We start from the raw sequence: 27,790 nt of genomic DNA, 5'->3' as shown, positions 1-27,790 counted from the left end.
TTATGTTGAGTAGATATTCATCAAAGCCAGAAGTTTTCTCAGAGCTTAGCCACCATGAATGTCTTGTAAATATTCTGATTATGATTTCAATTAGTTATGTCTCTGTCACAAAATTGTAGGCCTTCCATCCATGTTTTGTTGAAAATCGGAAATAAGTCTCCTGCTGAGCATGAGAACAATTATCTCTTAAGGTCTGAGCCTTTATTCTTCACATGGACACCCATGCAATCATGATTATTAATAATTAGCATATGGGCTCACAAAATATTTTTTCAACTATTTGGTATTTGTTTTATGTGATTGTAAATGAATTCACACAGTATTGTTTCTAGTCCTAAATGGGATAACAACAATATGAGAAAAGTAAATGTTGTGTAATGCATCCAGGATGAATGTTTGGCTGAACATAGTGGGCGCATCCCGACGAACCCACACGTGCCTCTTGCAGCATCTCAAACCACTTTGAGATGCTGCAAGAAGCACGTGAGGGAACAAAAAAACATTCCCCCTGCTGCAAATTTGCAGCCGGGGAGCAAAATTAGACCCCTGGGTATCGGGTCAAACAAAACCCTGAGGGAAAAAATTGGGTCAGGGCATGGTCCCAGACCATGCCCTGAGGCAAACGGAGTCTCAGTCCTCCAGAGAGATGCTCTGGCATGCTGCCAGAGCATCTGTGTCATTGGCTCTTTCCCTGGTCCTGAAGCACACTGCCTGCCGGTTCGGGCAGGCAGTGGTGCAAGCTGCAGGGACCTGGACCCAGTTTCTGCCAGGTAAGTAGGGCATTGGTGGCCTGGAGGAGGGGGGAGGGAACCTTTCCCAACTCCCTGTTGGTTCCCCCCATCCCCATTTGTTCTCCCCACCCCCCGTTTGTTCTCCCTGCTCCTGGTTCATTCCCCTGGATCCCGGCTCGCTCTCCCCACCCCCCCATTAGTTCCCCCTGCCTGCTGTTTGTTCCCTTAGCTTCCCACTGGCTCTCCCAGCCCCCACACACTCACCCGCAGTAGTAGAGAATGAGCAAGAGGCTGGAGAGAGCAGGGGAATGTCTCCAGCTCATTTCCAGGGGCTTGTCTCTAGCCTCCTGCTGGTCTCCAGCCACCTGCTCATTCTCCTGCTCGTCTCCTGAGGAATGAACGGAGGACAGGGGGAATGGGGGATGGAGGGAATGAATGGGGAGCAAGGGAACAAATGGCGAGCTGGGGGCACCAATGGGGGTGGGGGGAACAAGCCTCCTGCTCATTCTCCTATTCTCTCCAGCCTCCTGCTTGTTCTCCTGCTCATCTCCAGCCTCTGGAGGCTGGAGAAGAGCAGGGGAAGGAGCAAGGGGCTGGAGACCAGCAGGGGAGCTGGAGGGGGATCTGTAGCCCCTGGGGGGTGGGACCCTGCAGGCAGGATAGTCCATGTGCTGTGGGGTGGTCTCTGCCGTGTAGGAGGCAGGGGACCATTGGCGATGCATAGGGGGTGCATGCAGGTGCACACATACCCCCAGAGCATGGCAGTGTTAAAACATTAAAACATATAGATATTTAGGATTTATTTTATTATGATGCTGGAGACACTGGTAGGCTTCCAGATGCCTTTAACATTGTAAATATAGCAATAAAACATTGCCCATCTGATTAATCCCCCTTTCTCTCCTTCTTTTGTTCTAATTGTATAAGAATGTGGATTTGGGGGTATTTTAAAAAATAAATTTGGAATGCTGCTTCAGCAGGGGCTAGTATCCCCAGTTACCAACTGGCTGGGCCCCAGAAGCTCCTGAGGGCAAATAACCCTGAGCTGCTGGCCAGGGCAGAAAAGGTAGAAGATGAAAAACATATCCAAGGAGGGGAGAGCAACTGCAGGCAAGAGGAAAAGGGGCTTTCTGCTACACATCCAAACTAAAAGCAAGTCTTCGTGCTTTTGCATACTCTGAAAAATAATAACCTTTTTAATTTAAATATGATTTTTCAGTTTATTATTGAAGCGCTGGTTAGAAACTATCTCTTTTTGAAAATGTACAGTGTAGTTCTTTGCTTTGAGTGTAGTTATAAGGAACATCTGTAATCTTTTGTTGCCATTTTGAATATTTGTTTTAGACAAAACTACTACATAAGTTCCTGTTCACCTGACATTGGTAATGCTATTCAATATAATTCTTTACTCTGCCACTTGAAGCTTCCTGATTGGTTGCTTTAACTCTATTTTATTTGTAACATTTTTAATCAATAAGCCACTTGAAAGACAAGAAAAAAGGAACCAGCACTTAGACTCAAATGGTAGCTTGCTTTAATGTCTTAGAGCAGTGAGCATTTTTCTCCTGTATCAGTGCATAGGTTCTCTCCCTCAGACATTAGAAGAATTCTTGTGTGTATTTTATACAAAATATAAGAAGAATTGGTTCATTACTTAATAAGGGAAGGAAAATAAATATGATATAAAGAAGGCTGAAGTATTCAGCCTTGTATGCTTTAACTTTCCCCAAAAAAGTTAGTTGTGCTCAGATACTTAATTAAATTAATTCTAACAACAAGATAGGAGCATAGGTGAGAATAGGGGCAGCCCAGGTATGAGTATTTCAAAAAGATAGATGTGTTCAAGTTGACACAGCCCAATAAACTTCATCCTAAACCACTTAAAGAACCAGCTGAAACTACATCTAAACTGTTAGTGATTTTTTTAAAGAATTCATGGTGGCTGGGAAAGGTCCCAAAGTACTGCAGGAGGGCAGACATAGTACCTATCTTTATAAAGAGGAAAAAGATGTGAGCTAAAAAACAACAGATCAGTCAGCCTAACTTTGATATCTGGAAAAGTACTAAAACAAATTATTAAACAATCAATTTATAAGTATCTAGAGGATAACAAGGTAATAAAAAACAGCCAACATGGATTTCTCAAGAACAAGTTGTGTCAAACCAATATAATTTCCTCCTTTGACTAGATAACTGGCCTAGTGATTAAAGGGGAAGCAATAGAAGTAATACAGCCTCACTTCAGTAAGGTTTTTGACAGTGCCCCGTATGACATTCAATAAGCAAACTAAAGAAATATAGTCTGGATCTAATCCCCAAAAGGTGGTGCATAATCGTTTATAAAACTGTTCTCCAGAATAGGGGATAATGGTTTTCTGTTAAACGGAGAAAGCATCTTGAATGGGGTTCTGTGCCTAGTTTTGTTTGATATTTTCATTAATTACTTGTATGACAGAATGTAGTACATCTAAAATTTGCAAGTGACGTAAAGGAAATTTGTCCTCTTGAGGAAAGCCACCACTTCAGTAAAGAATGGTGGGGAGGATTATAGTGCATAAAAAAATTAATCTGAGTCAACAGGACAGTGTTGTTGCAAAAAAAAGCTAACTTGATTCCAGGATTTATTAATATTAAAATCTGGGATGTAATTATTCTGTTCTATTCAGCACTGGTGAGAGCTCAGGTGAAATGTGCCTGTGTCTGCCCTTTCCCCCCATCCTCCTTTACTTCCTGCTCAGGCTCCAGTCCCTTCAGCCCTGACCCAACCCAGCCAGAAACTGCCACTGCTTCTCCTTGGCCAGGCTGGGCTAGGGCTGACTGCTGCTGATTGTTGTGATCCAGAGCAGAGCTACAGTAGAAGGTAAGGAGGTGGAGGGCAGGGAGTAGGGGTCAGACACAGGAGTGGGGTAGACAGGCACAAGACAGCAAGAGGCATAGGGGAAGGGTGCAGGGTGTGGAGCAGGCTGCTGGGGGAGAGCTAGGGTGGCCACTGACAAATCCCCAGGATACAGGACATCCCCTTACTGAGGGGTGCCCCCCCAGCCAATCAGCAGTGAGGGGTGGGGCCACTGCCTTGGCCAATCAGCAGCAAGGTATAGGGCTACCACAGAAAGGCCACCTCCTTCCCTCCCTTCCTGGCTGGGAACCCTGCTCCTCCTGGCTGTGTATCTCCCTACCTCTAGACACAGCCAATAGAATTGTAAGGACAAATGATTGGCGTGTATTTCCACTAATGAACTGAAAAAACAGGAATTTTTGCAATCTGTTCCTTATTGAGAAATTGACAGGAGGTAAACAGTAAGGCTATGCAAAATTTCACCAGCTGTTTCGATTCAACATTGTTTCGACTCATTTCAAGCTGGAAACAGCAAAATCAAAACAAAGGGCTTCGAAACAGTCTCGAAACAAAACAAGGCTAGTCAAAATGTTTCGACGTTTCGAAACAGTTTGAGTTTTGAAGCAGCCAGCAACCAGGTGGTGGGAGACAGGGGAGAACCAGGGCTGCACTCCCAACAGTAGGTGGGAGTGCATCCCTGGCTCTCCCCACCTCCTGCAGAAAGCCGATCACAGCACTGGGGAAGGGAACTGAGCTGGATCTCTCAGTTCCCCTCCCCAGCCCTTTGATTGGGCTGAGGGTGAAAAGTCAACCCAGCTGGGCTGAGTTCCTTTCCCCAGCCCAATCTAGCACTGGGGAAGGGAACTGAGCACCTGGGCTCAGTTCCTTTCCCCAGCTCCCCAGTCCCAGGCAGCAGCACCTGGCTTCCCTCCCTCATCTGGCAGGCAGATCAGGGGCCCACAGCCCCGGGAGGGCTAGCACAGCCCCCACAGCCCTCCTAGGGTTGCGGGCCCCCATCTGTCTGCCAGATAAGAGAGGCTGTTTCGAGCTTCCTCATTATAGTGAATGGGCGAAACATCAAAACAGTGTAGAAAAAGCCTCACTGTTTCGACAAAGCGAAACGGAACAGCTGTTTCGAATCTAAATGAAATTCAAAACGCTGTTCTGTCAAAACCTTGAAACTCAAGTTGAAATGGAATGGTGCCATTTTGCATAACCCTAGTAAATGGGTTTAAAAATAGGACAGTCTGGTATAAACCAGGACCAATGGCTACCCTAGGGAGAGCAGGAGGTGGGGAAGCAGGGAGTTGTGGGGCAGGGTCAAGCATGGAGGGGCAGGTGGCAGTAGGGTATGTGACAGGGGGGATGTATGGCATGGAGCAGGTATGGGTAGGGATGGGCACAGGTGCCAGGGGATAAGGTGCAGGAGAGCTAGGGGCAAGGGTCTGGCCCATCCCCACCTCTGCTTTCCCCACCATAGGTCAGGGGGGGACAAATATAAGACAACTTTCTCTGTGTAAAATGACAACAAATTTATAATTTTCCAGGTGTAGAATCTAATTTTTGGGGGGGGGGGGGATCATCTTAAATTCAAAGTTGTCTTGGATTTGGGTGAATTCAGTAATATATGGTACCATATATAGGATATCTGGTCATTTTCATCATCTAAGATTTTTGTAAACATCCACTTGCTAATTATACATATTACAAGACAGGACTGTCTGGGAAGGCATATTAAGTGATGCCAGGAGAAATTTTATGGGCCTGATACTATTCCACATACTAGGTGCCAAAGTATAATCCTGTTCCACCCTTATCAAATCCCTGAAAAATGTTAATTCAGTGATTTTTATAACATGACATCATCTTAGCTTTATGACCAAGTCACAGGCAGCAAACAGGGGAAAGACTTTTCTATGAACTCTTTTTCAAGGACTTGAGTATCATGGAATGGGTGATAGTTGGACACTAATAGGTGGAAAAGCAATGGACCCTATTCCTTGATATATGTGTTGTACGAGTATAATGGAAAAATGAAAGGAAGATGCAACTACATTAGTTCTGCCATATTTCTACAGTAGCAGTTATCAGAGATATCAAGGAGTAAAAGCTGAAAAGGACTGAGGACTGATCCCTGTAAAAACTCCTCAGAATGTGTAGGGAAATGTGGTAGATCTAATGTGTCTGAAATGCAATATAGCATTTGATATGACACCAGATGAGGAATTCCTGAAACTGAAGCAGGAATTCATTGCTACCCGATTTATAAGGTACAATTTCAGTGGGAAATATCTGTGAGTCTAGTCCACAGTATCTCTCCCTGTTGCTGTGCAGGGATATTAGCATTTCTAATTTCACGGAGATTGGGAGGATAATTGGAATAGACTGTGAAGTGGTTAGTGTTATTGTGACAGGGCTATATAAGTAACTAACACAGGTAAAGTTATGCTTGGATTGACACATTTTACCATTAAATAATGGTGACAGAACACTAACTGGGGATTACTGATTGGTAACAATAAAATATTTAATAATAAATCAGTTGCAGGATTATGTGGTAGGGTACATGTGTTGTAGCTGTGACATTCCAGGAAATGTGCAAGAGGTGAGAGTTCTTTCTGCTGCTTAGCTCAACCTGGATCTGCTTCTCCCTGAGACCTGAGGAAGGTTTTTTTGTGCCCAGGAGCTTGTCTAGCTTCTCTCCCAAATATGCAGTTGTTCCAATAAAAGATATAAGAGAAGAACTCCTACCTCTTGAATTACCATGTTTTTTGTAATGATTTCTGTCTCATAAGCATTAAAAAAATAAAGGTTTGATTAGACAGGTTTATTCATAATATCATGTCCTGGTAACTTCTGTTTGTGTGTGCGTGCTTTCCGTCGTCTTATAGAGGGAAACACTTACTATAAATTCTCTCTTTTTTTTTCTTATTCTAGTGTTACAAACCTTAAATATTGGGGAAGATGTGAGCCTGTGATTTCAAGGACTCTTCAGTTTCTAAATGATCTTTCTGTTGGATATCCTTTTTATTGTACATTCTACATCCTATTAGGTTATAATATAGTAAAAAGTGATCATGAGTCATTTTTCTACTTATTTAACAGTGAAATGATTTAACCCCTTTGAGAATATTAATACTAATTTAGTTTGCTTTACACTTTTTATGTGTAGTGCATTTTTAGGAAGTTTTTCCAGGATGATTTCTCATAATTATTCTTAATGGAATAGAATCCATATGATGCGATCATTAACATCACTGGTCCTGTCCAGAATCCTTTTGAAGTCAATATCTCATTGACTCCAAAGAGAGCTAAACTGGGCCCATTTTGGCCTTGATTCACTTTAAGGACCTGCATGCTGCTCATGTGCTCCTAGTATCGTGCATGGACTTGGTGAATTGGGACCTTTTTGTAATTAACACCATGATGGTCTTGTGGGAAAAACAGAACGGGGCTCATTGCTTTTTTGCTCTAATAGTAAAAATCCAGTGTGTTAGTTGTATGATTTGTTGCAAATTTTCTAGCAAGGGCTTAAGTCACATCTTAATCACAAGAAAAAATAAAATACATTTTTGCTTGTTGAGTTTCCAAGTCAGGCAAGATAATATGATTTTAAAGAAAATTAAGAATTTCCATATTTTCTTGCATATAACGCGCACCTTTTGTCCCCCAAAAGCAGCCCCCGCAAAATTGAGATGCATGATTTCGGAGAGCTGATTTTCTGCCTGGGATTCAAACATCCTGCTTTGATTGCTGCTTCACAATTCAGCAACTGTGTTATTACTATTCAGGCAGCTGAAGAAGTCAATTGACTTAATGGCCCATTGATGTCCACTCACAGGTGTTAATGACAATTTCTTTTTTTTTTAATAGCTTTATTAATGGAATATCAAGCCTAACTTAAGGCAGTTCTGCTGTCTGCTAGTTCCTGGTCTGTCTTCTCCTATTTTATAGCCATAGCAGGACATGGAGATAAACTATCTAAGGATTAGGCTCTATCCCTGGTCTATGCTGCCATAACTCAGGAAAAATCTTTTTTTTTTTCGTTCTGCCTTTCTAAAACAAGGTGTGTATTATGCAAGAAAATATAATAATTATTTTGCCATATCAAGATATTTAAGTAGATATAGGCAACAGAAAACAAAATTTTCAAGACTGAATGAAAAATTATATAAGTGTATTCTTTAAATATTTAAATAGTAGAAGTTTTATTTAACCTTTTTGAGTGAAGAGATTAATATTTTAGTCAACCAGAAAGGAAAAGAGGGTGGCCATCATTTTATTTTGTCCTTCAAGTTCTGGTCATCTTGGAAAAATTGTATTGTATTTCCTTTTATTAAATTATGTTTATTGTTTTGCAAACTGAATAAGGGTGTTTTGTTTAGGTAAAATTATACATTATTTTGCTTTTTTTTATATGTAATTGCTCTTAAACCAATATGTGAGATGTTAAACCTTTTAATGTCACCACACATGTAGGACACATATGAAACTTAAATATTTCTAAAGTATTTTACAAAATCCAAGAGGGAGGATATATTGCATTGAATGAATAAACATCTGCAGTTTTTAATGTGCAGTTGGGTATGCTGTAAGTCTCCTTTTTCCCCTCTAAAAGAACCATGAAAATAACATTTCATTTATACATGGGCTTGACCTATAATTAGGCCTTTTGCAGTCATTACCTTTGTACTTGCAGTTTGAAATACCAAATCCAAAATCTTTTCATTAATTTTATTTTTAGAATTTATAGTTTATTTAATCTGTTAGGTCTTTTCTTTGGTTATTTGATTCTCCTATGGGGTTTTGTAAGTGCAATGATAATTCAGAGTTTTGATCTGTAGGATTGACTTCAGCAAGTATTGACTTGTATTAGAGTGACCTTGAAAATATGGTGGTGGACATATGTTAAAGGTTGGCCTACAACTGAAAAAACAGAATATATTTATGTGTGTCTAAATGCTGTGCCCCTTCCCATCGTAGACTTTTATTTATTGTTATTCATTTTATTTAGGAAGCTAATATTTGAGGTATAGAAATGTGAAGTGTGAATGACAAATGTCTTGCCATCCTAACCAAAAGTTGTGGGTCAGTATGCAGTATACATTATTGACACATCTAATACTTGTTTTTAAGGCTAAAAAGAGACCTAGAAATACACTGATGACTAATAATTTTAATTTTATTCTGGACTTTGTCCAAAGTAGCTGAGTTGGTTCTATATGATTTGGATACAATATAACATGATAGAAGGGGAGTACATGTTTAATGCCCAGAGCTGTCCTGAAGAACCAATTTGTAAGGAAAATTGTTTCTGTATAACAACTTGTGTTGCTAAGAGCTCTGATGAAAGCAAAGCTTCGGGGCGGGGGGGGGGGGGGGTATGTGTAAAGGTATGCAAAAGTAGCAGTAGTATTATTTAGATTCATAGATGTTAGGGTCGGAAGGGACTTCAATAGATCATCGAGTCCGACCCCCCCCCCCATATATATTTATGAGATATACCAAATATGTATCAAACATACTTGAGACTTATGAAATAGTAAATATGTATGCAACATACTTGAAAATTTATAAAAAGAAAATTAACTAAAATGATAAAGATAAAAATATATTTAAGTACTATGCAAAAGAAATGTCTTTCTGAGAACAGTAGCATCGTTGGTTTAGATTGGTGGGATAGAATAGAGATAGCTCTAATACCAGTTCACTTCACTGTGATGTGTTTGTATTAGTTAAGTTTAAAATTGTGTTCCTTGGCAAACCATAAAAGATTTCAAAAGTATTAGACACCCACTTTTGTGCTGGAATTTAATATGCAACTTTTTATTGGAAAATAATCGTCCTTGTCTGGCAAAATCCACCATGCAATATTTCTGTTAGTAGGCATAATGCAATAAAGACAGGGAGGGCTATTTATCACTACAAATTTTGAGGATTTCAGGATTCTTTTTATTATTTTAATATATTTCTTTGGTATTAAATCAGAAAAATGATAAATTACACCTGTCGAGGCTGTTTTTCCTTTTTTGCTGGAAAATGATGTACAACCCAATTTCACTGGTCATTTTGGCTTTTAAAGATATGTATTTTTTTCTTATAAAAACTGTACCAATAGGGGGTTTTTTTAATAATAATGCTGAAGTACTTTTTATTTCAAACATATGAAGTGGTTTATAACTAGTTCCTGGCATTGCAAACTTTGGCCTTTTCACGCTGTATTATTTTTTTTTTTTAAAGGTTTGAATATACATTGCTTAAAAAGAAGCAGTATGTTTTTAAGAGACTGGATCTAGTGGGTCAATTTTTAGCGTATAATATAAGTTAAATTTTATTGGGTTGAAAGGTTAAACAATGTGTTTAATTTCCACACTTGTCCAATGTTTAAGTCAGTCAGTCAGTCAGTGTTTGCATGTTCTTAGAAACTGGATTTATTTTTGTATTTTGTCATCATTTCTCAAGAGTCTCTTAGAATTAAAAGAAAAATCATAATTCTAGTAAGCATTCTACATAGCAGCCAAAAGAAAAAAAACTGGCATTTTTAACAACAAAAGGAAACACGAGATTTGTACTAGTGTCATATTTTACATTATTTTAACAATTATTCCATGTTTGCATATTTAGAAATATATTATCCCAATTTGATTTTAAAGCTCAGTTATTTGAATTATAAATCATTATGTCCCTTCTAGCTGGTCAGTCATGAAATATCTTTGAATTCATTTACATAATGGAACATGTTAGTGGTTCCTTTATACCAGTACAATCATAGTGTTCCCTCATGTATGTTTAGTGCTTTCTAATAATTAACTTTTTCTGTGTAGATTGTCTATAACAAAATAATTATGTTTTCATTGTTATTCTGTAAAGCAACTTGCTGCAAAATATTTAGTAGGTTTTTTTCATGCTTTGTGCTGTTATGAAAGAATCTCTCTTATTAATAGGGGAAACTATATAGCTTTGCAGTGTAAAAATAATTAATTACCAAAATGCTGTAGATTAACCAAAATATAGCCAAAAGCTGTTCTTAAAAACTATTATCAAACTTGCCAAAAAATAGTTATCTACTCCATCCACTTGTTTAGGACAACTGGATAATTTAAAAAATTGTTTTGTCAATTTAAAATAAAAATAGATAATTAATAACTCCTACAATAAAAAGACCTTATATTAAAAGAATATGAACATTGCCTGTGCAGTCTTAACTCAAGCACTTGTGTATACACATAACTGTACAGACTGAAATTACATGATCACATGCTATTTTTTTCCACAAGACCCCTGCCTCACTCAGTGCAAGAGCTGAATGATGCTCAATGAAAAAGGCAGCTGCTTGTTTTTTTTTTATCCTCAGTGTAGAACACGAGCCCAAGACTCATTTATTTTATATTATCCAAATACCACATGAATAGGGATTTTTCTTCTTTTTATTTTTTTAGATTTGTTTGTGGGGTTCATAAAAAATAATGAATAACCCTTGATGTCAGGAAGAATTTCTTATTCAAGTATTAAAGATCTAGAACTGAAGCACACATAAGTGGTTCTCTCAGGATGACTCACAAAATCTTGGACAAAAACAAGAATAGTAGAACTCCTGGGTCCTGATCCATTACCTGAATGACTAAATCATTCGTCATTTTCCAGTGCCTCCTGCCGACACTGGTTACTCGTCACAGAAGCACTTCAGTAAAATAGAAGTATAACAGACCCATCTTCGTTCAAAATATGCAGTACAACTGCAATCAGTGTAGAAATAAAGAGTATTTAATGACATGAATGTGAGGGGCAAGAATTTCTTGGGATGATCTCTTCTATTGAACCAACTATGTAGAGTTAAACAAGCTTTCAAATGCAAGTAAAGCTGGGAAGGAACGTCTAGAATTCAAAAGCTTGTCTTTATCCCAACTACATTGTTGGTCCAATAAAAGATATCACTCTAACAAATCCTTACTTCTTACATAATTCTGGATCATCACTGCTACAAAATCATTCTTACACTACCCTAATTACATGAACACATACTGTCATAATTCACATAGCAAGGACAGGGTTAACTTCTGAATGATTCTTTAACTGAGTTTTGCAACATTCATTTTGGCTTAATACTTTTAACAGGCAAATGAAAAAATTAAATTCTCCCACGTTCAACTCTTTGATAAGTCTCTAGAATACTGAAAGGAGTAACTAGAAATAACGGCCACAAGTTGATTGAGAGTAGGTTCAGGCTAGACATCAGGAGGCACTATTTCACAGTCAGGGCGGCTAGGATCTGGAACCAACTTCCAAGGGAAGTGGTGCTTGCTCCTACCTTGGGGGTCTTCAAAAGGAGGCTAGCCGTGGTCATTTGACCCCCGCATTCTTTCCTGCCCTATCAACTATGAAACTAATATTCTGTTCTGCACCCTATGTACATTCAGTAAAGCACAGGAAGTTATTATTTGTTCAGTACACACTTACATATAAGTTACTGAAGGTAACTGGAGGTGTGAACCTTTCTGGATAGTCTGTAATCACCTTTCTACTGATAATGCATTCCACTTTATTTTGCACAGTAGAAAAATCTTTTGTCAATGCAGTCTAGAAATATGCCTTCATAGGATTTTTCCTTATAGTATATATACATAGGCTTTGTGTTCTCAGTGGATTATTTGGAGCCCATTTATTTTAATGTTTATTGTAACCTGTTGCAAGTGTGTGAAGGGTGTGTGTAGGGGGGAAGCACTTATTTTTATAACTCAAGCAGTTAAAATCAATTTTCTTCTGTCCATTGCTAAACAGCTATGACCTAGAAACTATCATCTTCCAGATTGCAAGTTTTCATTTTATTTTCAAAATAAAGTGAACCATTCAAAAAATGTCAATTTTCATTCCATTTATTTCATTTTCAGTCTTTACATATAATTTAACTGCATGTGATAAAACTTTTTTTAAAAGCTAGAGCTCCCTGCTCTAGTATAAGTATGCCAAATAACAACTTAATGGTAAAACCCAGTCAGTTAGAAACAACTAAAATGATACTTTTTATGTAGGAAACATATAGAAAACTTAATTATGTAGTTACACATATCACCATAATACTTCTACTCTGTAAACAGATTCTCAGCTTCCAGGTATGTGAAAGGGTGGCATAAATGGTCAACCATGGGTTCTTTTGATGGAGGAACCTTTAGGGACACTATAGTGATAGAAGAGTCAAACTGGGTGTATGTCCTTAGCCAGAGGACAGGACAGCCTGTCTAAGTTCTAGCTAGTACAATGATCCCTATGTTACCTCTTCAATTCGCATAATTTAAAGCAGCCCATAGAGCAGCCTCTCCTCTATGTTCTGCTGATGGGCACTGAGTAGCAGGCCTCACTGGGGACTCATTGCTAAATGACTTCAGTCAACCATGTGACCTCAAGAGTCAGTGACAAACAGAGTTAGCATACATGCATTGCTTGTGTTTTTCTTAGAATGGAATTAGACAGCAAATGCGCACATATTTTTTTTTAAGTTTTTGTTTTTAAGAAAGCTTTGCATATACATTTTTAGTAAACAGACCTTTAATGTACAAGATTCATTCTGAGAATCATCTTCTTTATTCCTTCCATAAATACTCTTTTGTCAAAACATATATTTCTTTTTCATTAACACTATGGAAAGGGGAGATTTTAATTACTTATGGGAGCATCCTTATATTTTTTTTTTAAAGGTATATTTAATATATATACTAAACATACACCATAAATTGTGTCTGTGTATAGATATCCTGTTCAGGTGACAGGAAATACCCTGTTCATAGAATTCCAAAAAAGTAGGGCTAAATGGGATCTTTGTAGGACATCTAGTTCAACTCCCTGCCTGAGGCAGGATCATTTCTATCCAAACCATCCCAAGCAAATCCTTGTCTGACCTATTACTAAAACTACACAGGCAATCCTATCCCACAACTAGAAAGCATAATAACATCCTTATATGCCATGGGTAAAGCTGTCCTTCTGCTGCATATATGTATCTATAACTTGTCTGTTTGCAAAAGAATCCTAATAGGATATTTTCCTAAAAGATGTCATGGCATACTAATTTCCTTAGCTAACTAGTCTTCATCATTTCATAGGGTCAGACTGTAAGCTTAATTTAGTAGCCTCCTTGCCAATAATAGGAAATGTTTTTAAGGAAACTAGTAAAATGTAATTTCTTCACTTTAAAAAAAAGTTTTTTCTTCAGATGGATAACAGTGTGAGTATTTAACAACAACATTTTAAAATTAAAAAGATAAGCACTAAATGATAATGTGTTACCATATAAATTTCTCTTTTCACTTATTAACCACATGTAATCTTCCAGAGGGTCCTTTCTTTTCAGAATTTGTAGCTTAGTGTGTTGTAGTGTTACACCTTGTTTTCATTTATCTACCTTTCTTTTGTAATGATTCTGTGAGACAATATGATCTGAAGTTGTGCATTTTAAATTGGCTCTGTAAGGGTGGTCTAATTCATTCTGTATCTTCTTACCATTGTCTTTGAGGTTTTAAAAAACCCATGGAGACTAGGGTGTTCCATCACAGTTTTACTGACCATCATGCAAGATAACTTCAGAAAAGAAAAATTACAAATAAACAGTATTCTGTTCTGTCCTTTCATTTAAGGCTACCAGTCAACCAGTCCCACTTTCCAATAGCAACCTTTCAGCAACAGGAAACTCCATTGGCTGCTACTATTACAAAGTAGCAATATTTTCTCCACAAAGCTGATAATGTGGTGCCATGTGGAAAACCAGCACCATTTATTATAAAAGAAAACTTTTAGTTTAATTATAAAAATCCTTTAGTTCATTTGTCTCTTTTGTGACTATAATATATGACATGAAAAGTAATTGCTTTGGTTAATAATGGATAATCTTTTTTAATGTTCTAAAGAATATTTCTGTGCTATATATTTAAGAAATTCAAGGTAGTCTTTGAGAGAAACATTTTTCTACTTTTAGTTAGCAGTTGTATCATACATAAAAACCAATTATATAATGGTGAAAGTTTTGCAGAAAAATGCAAATCTCACCATAATGTTTTAAAGGCAGATTTTCTTTAACATCTGTTACTTATATTCTCTTAAAAAAACTAGTGAAAATAGATGCTGTGAAATTCATGCTTCAGACTCACACAGTAAGTTTTTTTATTATGTTCAGATATTTTAGATATAGCCATAATGTTAACCATTTTAACTTTTAACCATAATAAACCATTTTAACTTTTAATGCATTTCTATTTTGTCAGAGTAAACACTTCCCTTTTTTGGGTGTCAATGATAATTACAGTCTCAGCGACCTTAGGTGCCGAACAACATTCTATACGGCTCTCACCCGCCTCCTCATGGTAGATCTAGGTAAGAATCTGCTTAAGATGTTCCTCAGACATCTTGATACCTTTTGTAAGCTTACCAATTTTAGTAACAGAGCTGAAGTAGTTTAAGAATATTTAATGATAGGTTAATGCCATTAAAAAGCTCAATTAATAAGGAAGCTACATTTGATCTTGATAGTATTTATAATATTGCAAATCAACTTTTGAGGTTTGTGGCTATTTAAATGCAATACTTTTTTTTGTTTGTAACCGTCTGTTATGAGCTCTACAACCAACCTCAGTAGATTTTTCTTTTGCACAGAAGGCCTTTACGCACTGTTACTAAGCTGGTTATTTATATGATCAGAGCCTGATCTTATGATGTGCTGAACCTCTTCGGCTCCGAGTAGCATCAGTGGCTACTCCAAACATGTGGGTTTCAGTGCTTACTTTAGCAAGGATTAATATTACTTTGTATAAATTCTCACTGTATAGGAAGACTTAGTGATTAGATTTTGAGTTAGATTCAGATTATCAGATCATTGAGCAGTTGTGTAACCCCAGCTGGAGATCCCACAGAACTCAATGAGATTTGCTGTATGTGTAAAATTAACTGCATACTTTAAGGGATAAGATTCAGTATGGAATTAGGTGCCTAAAAGTTAGGTGTTGGCTCTGAAGTAGAATCCCAAATGCTGAGGTTCAGTATCAAGACTCCTTATATGCTACAAAGAGAGTTGGGCTCCTCAAATTGGGACCCAGAATAACCCAGGCAGTGACCACAACCATGCCTAAAGCGAGCTGCTAAGAAAAATGGAAGAATTGTGTATTTGAAATTCCAGTTCTTCTCAGATTTTGGACACCTAGCCAGGTCTGCAGTCAAGTGTCTGTATCCAGTCTGAATACCTCTTCTTGAAAGTAGGCACCCACATTTCTTTAAAGAACTGAGCAGAACTTATTCTTTTTAAAAGAAAAGACCTTTTTTTGTGTAACAGCCTAGCAATTGAAGTGTTTGCCTAAGAAGGTAAAGACCTAGGTTCACTTCTCTCAGTTTTACAGAATCAAACCAACATCTTTAACCTCCCAGCAAACATGCTCTACACATCCCTCCTTGAAGCTGTGCCATTGCGTAGAATTAAATTCAAGACTTTGGGCAGAGAGAGAATGCAAAAGGGCGCAAGTTTTGGTTGCCTGTCACTTAGGGCAGTGCTGTTCAGCTGGAGGCCCAGGGGCTGTATTTGGCCCTCAAAGGCTTAACCTTTGGCCCTTGGTTTTCCAGTCCAGGTGTCACTTACCCATCTGCTCCTGCTGCCATGAGAGTCCCCTGGCTCCCTCTCTCTCTTTTGGCTTCCAGTTTCTGCTCCCACCCGTGGGACTGAGGAAGCCCACAGTGGGGGGACCTGGGAACTCGGTGCAGGGCAGATGTGCTAGCATGGTACATCAGGAGGAGAAGACATGCTGTGCAGTGGGGAGAAGGCACCTGTGCAGTATGGCATAGCATGACACAGCCCAAAAGCATTTGGCCTGCTGGAGTGTGCAGCCTGCATAGAATATCTACTCAGAAGTTTGACAGCCTTAATTTAGGGTATTCACATGGGAGTTATGATGCTTGTGTTCTGGTTTTTAATGGAAAATCTGTTTCTGTTTTATCCAACAATTGTTTAATGTAAAATCTATAAAGAGTCTGAGGTGCATCCCTTAGTGGTGAGGGAAAAAAAATTCCTTAAGCGCTCTATAGCATTAATTGGGTTCTTATCAAGTAAGAATGACACCTTTTCAGTCAGCTTGTAAGAACAGATGTCAGCTTTTGATTTAGCAAGAGGTGGTTATATCCTAAGAAAGACAAGTAACAATAACCTCAGAACATTTTCTAAAATCTCATAATATGGTTTGCAAAAAGTAATGGGCTATATCATCTGCTGTCCTAGCCTTGGAGTAGTGACGTTCTGGTGTTATAGCCCTGATGGTCTGGGAAATGTACATGATGCCAGGGTTTGGGGAGGGGGGTATTTCTTGGACCAGCTGCAGAATTGGGCAAGAATTTTGATAAGCTCTCAGGCACAAAGCACCATTCTGCAGGTCTTGGATTAATAAAGTCTTAATAGCTATACTAATTTATCAGCCCAGGAGCTGGCTACTATATGCATTCATTTGCAGACATAGTATTCTTTCTCTTAAATATTACTGTATGAAGGTACTTTTCTGGTAAGAATAATGGACTGCTAGTTTTCCTAGGTAGATGCCACACTTCTTTACTAAAAATATTTTTTCGGTTGTTGGCATCATCTTCCCTGCTGTTTGTTGTTTTTAGTGTTAGATAGAGATGATGAAAAGAGGAATTAGACATGTAAACTGATTTTCAGGCCCCTGCACAAGGGTTTAGGCAACCAACATATATGTGAAATAGGTTCACCCCGAAGCCTGTACCTACACTAGTAAATACACCCACTGCTGATTAAAAAAAAAAATAAAAGTCAGCAATGAATGCAACTGAACTGGGCCTAAACAATCTAATTGCAAGAAAAGACTAATCCATATTCAGCTTCATTTTGTTTCTAAAAGGTTTCTAAACATAGTGACTCCTGTTGCAACTTGCAGCTAACGTTTTTCAGTGCCCATTAAGCTGCATGCTTTGCTGACATTTATTGAAAGCAATAGATACATTTCCTGTATAAATCAGAACCTGCAGCCTCACTAACCTTTTCTATGGGGAGAGGAGAAAGAATAGATGGAATGAGTCCATCTAATGGCCAAAAATCACGTCTTTAAAGAGAATTTGTGCGAGCAAGTACCATGCTGCTTGATAGCTCTAGTCCAATGTGGGCCAACCCTCTCAGCAGGCTTACCAAAAACTAAACCCTGCTCCCTCACCGAGTATTGCTCCAGTCACCTTCCTCTGCCCGATATGCGCTGCTTCACTGTCCCTGCCCTATCTGCCTCTGCTGCCTGCTTCTTTCCTAATCTGCCATGTGCCACACAAGAGACGGACTGCCACTTGCAGCATGCGTGCCACAAGTTGGCTAACCCTGCTCTATGCAAATGAAACACAGAACTAGGAGAAATGTGACTGCGCAAAAACGAATATAGTGAAATTGAGTTGGGCTTGATTCATCTAGGTTAGCTGCTAGAAGACAGGTTGCAAAACATTAGTTTTCATTCAAAGAGAACTGTTTATATTGCCTGTCGTCCTTTTCATGCTTTATAAAATAAAATATAAAAAGGATTTCTTTATGAAGGTGTTCATACTACTGACTATTTAAAATAATGTACGTATAAATAAAATTAGGATAAATGTTGTGGGATTTTTTTAAGAAATAGGGAGTGTGCATGTTCAAATTGAAGTGTAAAATTCACTGGAAATCTGTCTTAAACAGTACATTTTAAACTGTTTGTATTTAAACCATGTTCTTTGGAGTGATTGAAAAATACAAATCAAATATGGGAAAAATAGCAGTAGATTAATTGGTATTTGCTTCAAAATGCACTTTGGTTTCTGTTCAACAATTTGAACCTTGTTTGAATTTAATTAGACTTTGAATTCTTTATATGCCCCAGGTTGTGTCTCTAATGAAAACAGGCTTTTTGGCAGTTTGTAATTGTACCATTTTATCACAATGGTCCTTGGCCTGAGATTTCTAAGTAAACTAAATATTCATTTGTGTAAATTATGAAGAAAACTGTTATAGAAATATGAACAAAATATTTTCTTTAGATAAAAGTTTTGAACGATATTAATGCTGTTTAATAAATCCTATTTTTCTTTTAATTCTGGTTTACCAAAGATTTTACAAACTGCAATGCCAGTCAAAGTGAGTCCAAGTTCATTGAGGATAAGACCATTACTACAAACCACAGCCAGGTCTACCCAGTAGCATACACTTTTAGCATGCGCAAATCCACCAAAATATAGTTAATAGATTTTTTTATTTCAAAGTGCATGATGAGGCTATAAATATAGGCAAAGGTAGCTTGGATCATAACAAAAAAAGCAATTTGCAGTAGTACTTTGTTCATGGAATAGTTTGTTCCTTTTCCAGTTAAAATTGATGTTATCATTTAACTTTCCTTTATTGTGTAATGATAATGCATGGGTACTTTCTTTTACAGCTTTTTTTAACTGAAGTAAAATATTTTAGGAATGAAACGTTACTGTTTTGGTTCTTTAGCACTGCTTCTTCCTGGGCAATGCAACTGTACTGAACTTCAAAACAAAAAAGTGCTGAAGGTACCTTTTCATATTGAAGAACTACTTAGTTTTCAATGAAAAGTGACTTGTGTCCCAACTTGTCACACAACCTCTCTACAGAATGGCACAGTAGAACTTTGTAGGGCTCCTCCAACATGGTTCTTTTTTCAAGATTTGGATATTAATTTGTTTGCTCCAAAACAAATTATAAAAAAAATAAAGAAGTAGTACCTGAACAATGTGTAAACTATCTATGAAATTATGCTTTTATATTCATTAAAAGTTATTTTCTAAAGAGAGATTATAGACATAGATATTTGCATAGCTGTTAAGTAGTTCCTGATGAGTGAGCATTTTTAAAGTTTGCATCGTCTCTGACAAATTTAACTTTTTGGAAGTTGGCTTGGTAGAAAAATTGTTTGATCGGTCATTCCTTTCTCCAGTCACAGCAACAACTATAGAATCTGGTAGCACTGCATGGTTCTGTACTGCCAAGTATTTCCCTCCATAAAACCTTTTTTTCCTCTTGCTTATGACTGCCAAATTGTTCTAACTGAAGTTTTCTGTCAGATAATTTTAGCCAAAACATTTCTGCCATGTATATAAATGAAGCAAGAGAAAATTCGTTGTGTTGCCCATGTTAAAACTTCTAATGACTTTTTCTTTAAATTGCTCTAGTGCTTCGATATCATGGAGCAGGAACAAAAAACTTGGCAGAAAGGTCGCCTTTGTGTCAAGGATGTCTTTTGCTAGCCTTGACAAAAACACCCAGATTTGATAAAGTGATCAACCTTTGAAAAATCTCAGTTTGCAGATTGTCAGTGGAGATTTCTTAGATTATTTTAGCTAGAATTCTAAGGCATCCATCCTCACTGAGAATGCTAGATTTTCTCTGTACAGGACAGGGGCAGAAGCTGACATTAAGGAGCCTCTCTCCTGTGCTTTCTGTGACCTTGCTAGTTTCCAGGCACTAGGATGGGAGGAATCTATCTTTCCTAAGTCAGAGGGAACATGGGGTATGAGGAGGAAAAGTCTGATGACATTTGGATGAAGGTGGGGAGAAAGACTGTTACTGTCACTAGCTGAGAGAAGTGGCTAGAGTTGGTGGGGAACAGAAGGCTGGACCTGGGCGATATGGAAAGTAAAGGGAGTCTGGGACTGGGAGATGGGCAAGAGACTAGGACCGAGAGCTGGAGTGAGAGAAGACTGGGAACATGCAAAACTGGGTGCCAGAAGGCTGAAGAAGATGGAACCGCTGAGATCATAAATGAAGCTGAAGAAAGGAAAAGCAATTAGGATTTGGACTGACAAAAGACACTAAGATTAGGATGGGAATAGGGGTAGAAGAGAGGACAGGAGTCTATACTGACAAGAAACTGGGCTGTGGGAAGGTAACTGAGACTGGACTGGTTTAGCAACAGGTGGCTAGGGCAATAGAGTCTAAGACTGAATTATTAATTTGTGAGAGAGTAGATTAGGAACAAGGGGTAGGTCAAGGAACAGACAGGTCAGAGTCAAGTACAGGTTGCTAGGCATGGATGAGAAAGGGTCAAGCCCTTGGGGGTAACAGACAGAAGAATAGCAGTGGTACCTTCAGAGCCTGGTCTGGAACCCAAATTCCCCAACTTTCACCCAGCTCCTTACAGTTATCAAGTATCTGTGAAATGTGCTGGCAAAGTGTCTCATCCCCTTCAGTGTTGGTCCACATGGAAGATCACAACTTACTCTTGCCACAAGTTATTCCCATTAGCTCAAAAGTGAGTGGTCTGGGAGGGGATCTAAAAGTTTCAGTGCTGATGACAGTCCAGTGGGTGTCAGTACAAAGCCATGTGATGGAGTGTCTTTATTCATTTTGCTTTTTTAAAAACCTAGGAAATCGAGAACAAAATCCAGTATTAAAAGAACACGGTTAAGGTTACAAATACAAGCTTACAAAATGTAGGAAATGCTACAATTCAGATGGCACAATTAGAATTTCCTTCGCTTTGTGCACATGAATCATGATGATACAGTTTTCATTTATATGAACAAAAACAGTGTTTTAGATATGATCCCTGCCTTATTCATTGCAAAAGATGGATGGTCTCACTTCATGAGTAGCTTCAGTATTTTTTTCTCTTCATTATTCATCCTGTGAGTCCATGTCTTACTTTCTTTGTAGACTATTTAAACTCTGCTCTGAAGGCAGAATTATTAAATTTCTCTAGAACTTTTCTCCTGAGCTTATCAGACCCGAGTGCTTCACAAATGATAATTAATTTAGCTTCATGACATGTCTCTGCAGTCAGGGACTATAATTATCCCCATTTTACAGATGGAGAGCTGAGACACAGATAATAAAATGAAAAGTTTCCACTAATTGTGTGTGCCAAGTTTTGAGACAACTTAAGTCTGATTTTTTCAAGTACTTAGTACTTTGTCAAAGCACAACTTCACCTGAGTTAACACTGCAACTCAGTGTGCTCAGCACACTAAGCAAATCAAACCTCAAGATATCAAGTCAGGCACCTGGGAAATGAGGGACACACAATTAGTGAACACCTGTGAAAAGTTTGGTTTAAGTGACTTGTCCAGCATCACATAGGAAGTCTTTGACAGGTAAAATAAGGCATAGAAGTCTATTCTCCCCAACATCATTTGGTGGCCTAACCTTGAGGCTGACCTCCTTTTCCCTGCCTTGTTGTCTATGCACCTTCCAACTTGTGTAACAAATCAGGTAGGAATCCTACAAACAGAAATCATCTTTATTATTCAGCCCTGATTTTATCCTCATCATGTGCATGAAAATGAGTCAGGGGCTATATGGAAGAAATACTGTGTGATTGTGTCATTTTTTAGACATATGCTCATACACAGAAGGTTTGCAAGTGTTTGTACAGGCATCCTTTATACAAACTTTTCTAACTGTTAAGTCTTGACTTGCCAGTCTTTATAATATTTCTTTAGTATATCTGTAATACACAAAAAGAATATTATAAATAAATATGGTGTTTTTATTACACATAGGTGTGCATACACACTACTAGATTAGTAAGAATAGAATTATAAAAGGGAAAAGAGAGTAGTCTCAATTTCAAGTTATTTGCAGTAAATAACTTGTATTTTTTTTAATTCAATCTGTGTGCCTTAGTGAAAACATTTTAGAACTAAGGGCCTACTCCTTTTGTTCTTAGCTAAAGCTGCCCTTCACTAAAGGTCATTGGGTATCTTGACCTTTAAAGGTGGATGGGATTGGGTACTGTCCTGCCAAATGGCAGTATGAAGATGATGTGATGCTCTGTTGTTGCTTTTTTTTTTTCCCCCTATAGGTGAAGATGAGGATGAGTTTGAAAATTTCATGCTTCCCCTCACAGTTTCATTTGAAACTTTAACTCAGATATTCAACAATAGTTTTAAACAAGAGGAGGCAAAGGTAGGTCATTTCATTTATAGGGAAAGAAAATATTTATTGGTAAAATAAGTTCATTGTGATGAAAATATTTTGCAACAGATTGACTTTTGTATTTTCATCTTTGCCACATACGTTTGTACATATATGTATAATTTCCTTTATAGTATTGAGCTAAAAAGTCTATATTTGATTTCCCATAAAAGTAAACGACTTTATAAATGTGCAATTAAGCCATTGGGATTTTGTAAGTGTTTTGCAGATAAAGTGATCTCATTTGAGTCACATACACACTCAGTGGGACAGATATGCCTCTTGTGGTATTTGGTGTGTTTCATATATGAGTCCTTCTTTCTGTGTGTGTATCTTTTTATATGCATTAACATATTTATTTGGGAGGATAAGAAAAGATGCTGTAATACACTTGATAAAACACTGCATCTTTAAAGTATTTTTTCAAACAAGAATTTAATATATAAATCAAGACTTTATTAAATGGCTGGGCATATATGTATAAATAGGAACTGGTCTTGAAGTATTGCATCCTTAAACTGAACAAAGTGATTAGGATAACTGATAGCTAAATAAGGTTTTTATGTGCCTGTGGGAGCCATATTAGGATTGATTTGACAAGTCAGTTCAGCTGTGGCAACAGTCATAATATCTAACACAACATTATGTTTTATTAGTAAAATCCTTAAGTGTAGCAAGCTGTTTGTGTCAAAACAACAGTATATTTTAGGCAAGAAAAAGACTTGCTAAATGGAAACAGCATCATCAGAAATGATAATACATTAGAGCAGTATTACATTAAATAGATTCCTTTCTCCCATTATGAAAAAACAGTTAACAATGCACTCTAGAGTGCCCGTTCCAGATACATACTATAATCTTCTAAAAGCTCTAACAGTAATTTTTAATTTACTATTTTAAAATATGATGGAAACCTTCACACTGCCTCACCATCATTTGTCCTCTTTCTTTCCTGGAAATATAAACAGTAATCAGAAGTGCTATCTGTCATACATCTTTGCATTACTAGTGGATATATAACTCATAATACCCACTTGGATTAAATCAATATTTTAGAAAATATGAATGGAATGGAAAATCACATAATCTAGATTCTACATTTGTTGTTGCTTAAGTATTTAATTTGTAAACTGCTTTTCATACATTGAATAAATATAATTATGATGAGTTCTTTTGCTTTTTTTGTTACTGATTTTAAAAATTAGAACTAAGACATCATTCTTTTAGAACCATTCTCTTTGTAAGAAATTGCATTTATCTTATTTGAGGATACTGTCGTATTAAGACAATTTTGATGCAGTTATGTCTGGTTTGATAGAAACCACCTTACTGGAGACATTTTAATGGAGTGGAGTCATATATCCCTAAACTAGCAAGTTCTTAACAACCCTGGAAAGTGACTGCTTGATTACACTTTAACGGTATTTGCAAATAAAATCACAAGTAATTAAGGGGAAATCTCCAGGCTTTTGAGCAAGTTTGATGCATGATAACTGCCTGATTCAGCTTCATCTAGAGTAATGCTGTGTAGACAAGAGCTACTGAGATCAATAGCAACATAATGATAGTGGCAGAATTAAGTGAGTAACCTGAGAACTGTGTCTTCAAAATGCATGCAGCTGCCACAAGCCAGGGCCACACAGTGCACTCCTTGCTTCCGTCCTAAATGTTCATCAAAAGACGCCCTGCAGGAAAATGGAGTTAGATGCTCTTTATTGCTGATCGTGTCTCTTGCCACATTTATCAGGGAAATTGGATTAGCAGTTGGCAGCTGCAGGTAGACAAGGTTCTGCAGTGATTAAATATGCAGCTTGGCTGCATTTGTTGTGACAGACCTTTAGTAAATTCTACTGTAAGCACCATCTGTCTAATTTGTATAAAGAAAACTTGGTGCTTTGAGCTACCAATAAAGAACTAAATCTGTTGCTTTATTGTAAACAAAACTTTTGCTCTAAATTCTTTTAAACATAATTTATTTGGTTGAAGCTATTTTTCTATCATGATGAATAAATAATACATGCAGAAGTGCTTTCAGGTACTTTTTTCCCCCAAGTACTGGGAGAAAAACAGTTCAGTTTTGTGCTTCAATAAAATGTTTAGCATTCTGATCTGCAGGGAAGTGACATGGTTAAAATATCACTATGAAAATGGCCCACAACTGCCAAATTCATTTAATTTGTGGTTTTTACTAACAGTTTCTAACTGGCTATTTTTATATATTTTTAAATTCACAACTAAAAAATAACCACAGCCAGAGAGCTCTTGTTGAAATACATTTGCAGTTGACCAAGCTATATGTAAAACTTATGCCTGGGTTTCTTTTCTGGTAAAATAGAATATAATTGAAGAAGACCTAATCTGTGTCATCGGCTTTTTTCCACTTTGAAATGAATAGGAAAAAATCATAGTATTAAACCAATTGCCAATTCTTCCCTTCAGATTCTCTGGATTTGCCCTGACAATCCAGCTAAGTAATATATTGACTAGCTAGCCTGAACCTCAGTGGTACTTTTATGTTAGTTATGACATCATCAGTTTGAATAGAAATGAATGAAAAAATGTATCTGAGGGAAAAGCAGTTAAATAGCAACATGCTATCTTTAGCTGGTTTGTAGAAACTCCATGCTGTTAAATTATTTAAAATCCTTGATTTTCAGCTTGCACACATTAAAAGTTTTCACACTAAGTGCCAAATGTTGCAAACAGCACTTTAACAGAATGATTTTGCTTTGATCCCTGTAGCAGTTCCTGAATAATTTATCACAGGTTATTGCCTTAATTCTGGAGAGGGATAGAGCAATAAAGGCAGATGAAAACACTCCAGTTGAAACACCTTGGGGCCTGCTCATTCCTCTGACACGGCTCTTTTGTTGGAACTATTTAGAGGTTATTAAGACGTGTCTCCAGAATTAAGAGTATGCTGTAAGGATGAAGACAGCCATCTTAATTCTAAAGACAAAGCGCAATGACCCTTCACCTTTTTTTTCTTTGTTGTTATTATATAGTAGAATTATGAGGGTAATATTATAGCTGCACCCAATAGTGCTACTATAGTTAAGGGTCTGTCAGACTTTCCATTACAAAACCTGTTTTGGGGGTGGGTGGTGTGAGTGGTATCTCGTCTGTTTCAAATTGCATTAGTCAGAAACTTGGCACACATTGTCAAGTCACAATTCAAGTTTAGAGTTTCTTCCTATGGATGCTTAAATGCTGAGTTCTTTTCTAGTAACAATGCTTGAAATATTTTTTTTAAGATTAGACAATAACATCATAATAGAAAAAGCAATCTTTTAAATTCATTAAAAGTAAACTTAGTACCTTTTGGTTTACAGATGAAGAATATTTTGAAACCAATCAGTTAGTGCAAAAATTGGTATAAAAATTAATATATGTGAAAGCCTGTGTTGTCCCTCTCTACCATCTACTCACCGTGTCTCTTGGATACACTGTTCTTTACTTATCCTACATCCTTATGCAGTGTTGCTGAGTACTGCTAAACAGCTGTGATTTTGCACCCCAGAGATGACTGCATTTCAGTGGTGAATGAAATGTTCCCTTTGTTAGATTACTTAGATTACTATGTTAAATTCGTGAGATACTCTTCAGTTCTTAAGACTGAAACCCCCAAAGGTGATACCTAAATGTATCATGTTATTTACTATTTTTCTTAACAATTTTTATAAACACAAATACCTTTGAAAATTCATGGTCTAACAAGTCTATTACGCCACCCCTTGGAGAGCTCAGTGAGCACAGGATTCAGCGTGAACCCTGACCTTACTGAAGTTAGAATAGTGTTGTCAATAACTATGACGCCAGGGTTTTACCTGGGGTATCTGTGTATCTAGCATTGAAAGAGCAGTTCTGGCCTCAATGTCTGTAAGCCATGTTGTCATTTTATAAAGTAAATTGCCAATAAGGAAGTATTAAACCAGTGAGTTCAGTATGACGCATACTAAAATATGTAATTTTATAGATCACAATTTATATATAAAGAATAGTATGCTTAATAGTGGTTGCTGTTTAGATAATAATAGTTTTGGAAATCATTGTTATAAAGCTAAAGAAATTAATTTTCTTTTCTCAGTTGCTTTTTGATACAGAAATTCAAATGGCAGATGAAATTACCTTGTTCTTGCAAAGCTCTGTAGTACAAGGCAGTGTCATCACCTAAACTGTGTTATACACGTACATTTAGGAGTAGCTTCTAAGTCTCACTACAAAGACATGTTCTCTCCAAGGAATGTTTTCCAAAAAACAGTTACTTTTACAAATAAATGGATAAGAACTTTAGGGTTGGTGGGTGGATTAGTTATGTGTATATGTAGGCCCTATCCACCACCTGACCATGAGTTATTTCCTTCTGTGCATGTTCTACTGCATATAAGAAAGGCAAGTTCTAGGTGCTAAACATCTTCCACATCTTTCTTTGGATTCCTAGTTTTGCCTCGTTCTCTAGAAATGTCTTAGCTTTTTCTTTCTGTAGCTAGAATGGACAAAAAGCCAAGACTGTATTTGAATCCTCCTATTTCATCCTACCTTGAACTTGTTGTCACATATTATGGTACAGACAAATACAGCAATTTTATTGATATCAGAGGATACTGATACAAGCTTTTAGAATGCAACTGCTATCTCTGTTTGCCTGTAGCAATACAACTATAGCAAAATGCCTCTAATTATAACCTTTCTTAATTCAGGGTCAGTGTTAGGGCAATGTAGCTAACTTGTATCGCTACAGGATCATTCAAATATAACAGGTAGATCATAACAACTGATGCATATGCTCCTGAGCAGCAGCTCCCCGCATCTTTTTAAAGCAGCTAAAAAAAAATTATGTCAGTCCATCTGTGTCAGTAGCACAGTTTAATAGTAAATGAAAAATGATGTGAAACTTCTCAAATTCTTTCCACTTAGAGCACAAATCTGCTAAATATTTATTTTCTACATTATGGAACAAATGCATCAATTGGTAAATTGTAGATAAATGCAATGGTTAGGTCCCAGTCTTCTATGGGTTGATGGTTTCTTGGCAGGTGATCTCTATTATTAAAATTTGTCAGAGTTCAGGGCACTGAGAATCTTGCAAGGTCAGGCCGTGTCCCCAACTCCGAGGAAATCCAGCTGTTAGGGTGCTCATACCAACATCAAGTTACCAGTTTTTCGCAAAGAATCCAGTTTACCGTCCAATAAATATATGCAACTCCTACTGAAGTTAATGAGGTTAATGTATCTATATGTGGAAGTAGAACTGAGCACTTGTATGAGATCCTAGTTAGACTCCTGAATGTAATCTGC

The 27,790-nt window shown here is 37.4% G+C and overlaps 1 protein-coding gene across 5 annotated transcripts in view; it reads left to right on the top strand.

Annotated features, from left to right (window-relative positions):
- Positions 1 to 27,790, top strand: part of RANBP17 (RAN binding protein 17) — a 283,580-nt gene that overhangs the window by 170,353 nt on the left and 85,437 nt on the right. For all 5 annotated transcript variants that reach the window (XM_059733449.1, XM_059733448.1, XM_059733450.1 and 2 more), the window contains 4 exons: positions 6,505 to 6,585; positions 14,645 to 14,708; positions 14,820 to 14,928; positions 22,380 to 22,483. In XM_059733449.1, the coding sequence (XP_059589432.1) occupies positions 6,505 to 6,585; positions 14,645 to 14,708; positions 14,820 to 14,928; positions 22,380 to 22,483 (358 nt within the window). The remainder of the gene's footprint in view (positions 1 to 6,504; positions 6,586 to 14,644; positions 14,709 to 14,819; positions 14,929 to 22,379; positions 22,484 to 27,790) is intronic.

This window comes from Alligator mississippiensis, chromosome 9 (genome assembly GCF_030867095.1).
Source record: "Alligator mississippiensis isolate rAllMis1 chromosome 9, rAllMis1, whole genome shotgun sequence".
NCBI lineage: Eukaryota > Metazoa > Chordata > Crocodylia > Alligatoridae > Alligator > Alligator mississippiensis.
The sequence above is the reverse complement of the archived record's forward strand: the minus strand, read 5'-3'. Positions and strand labels throughout refer to the sequence as shown.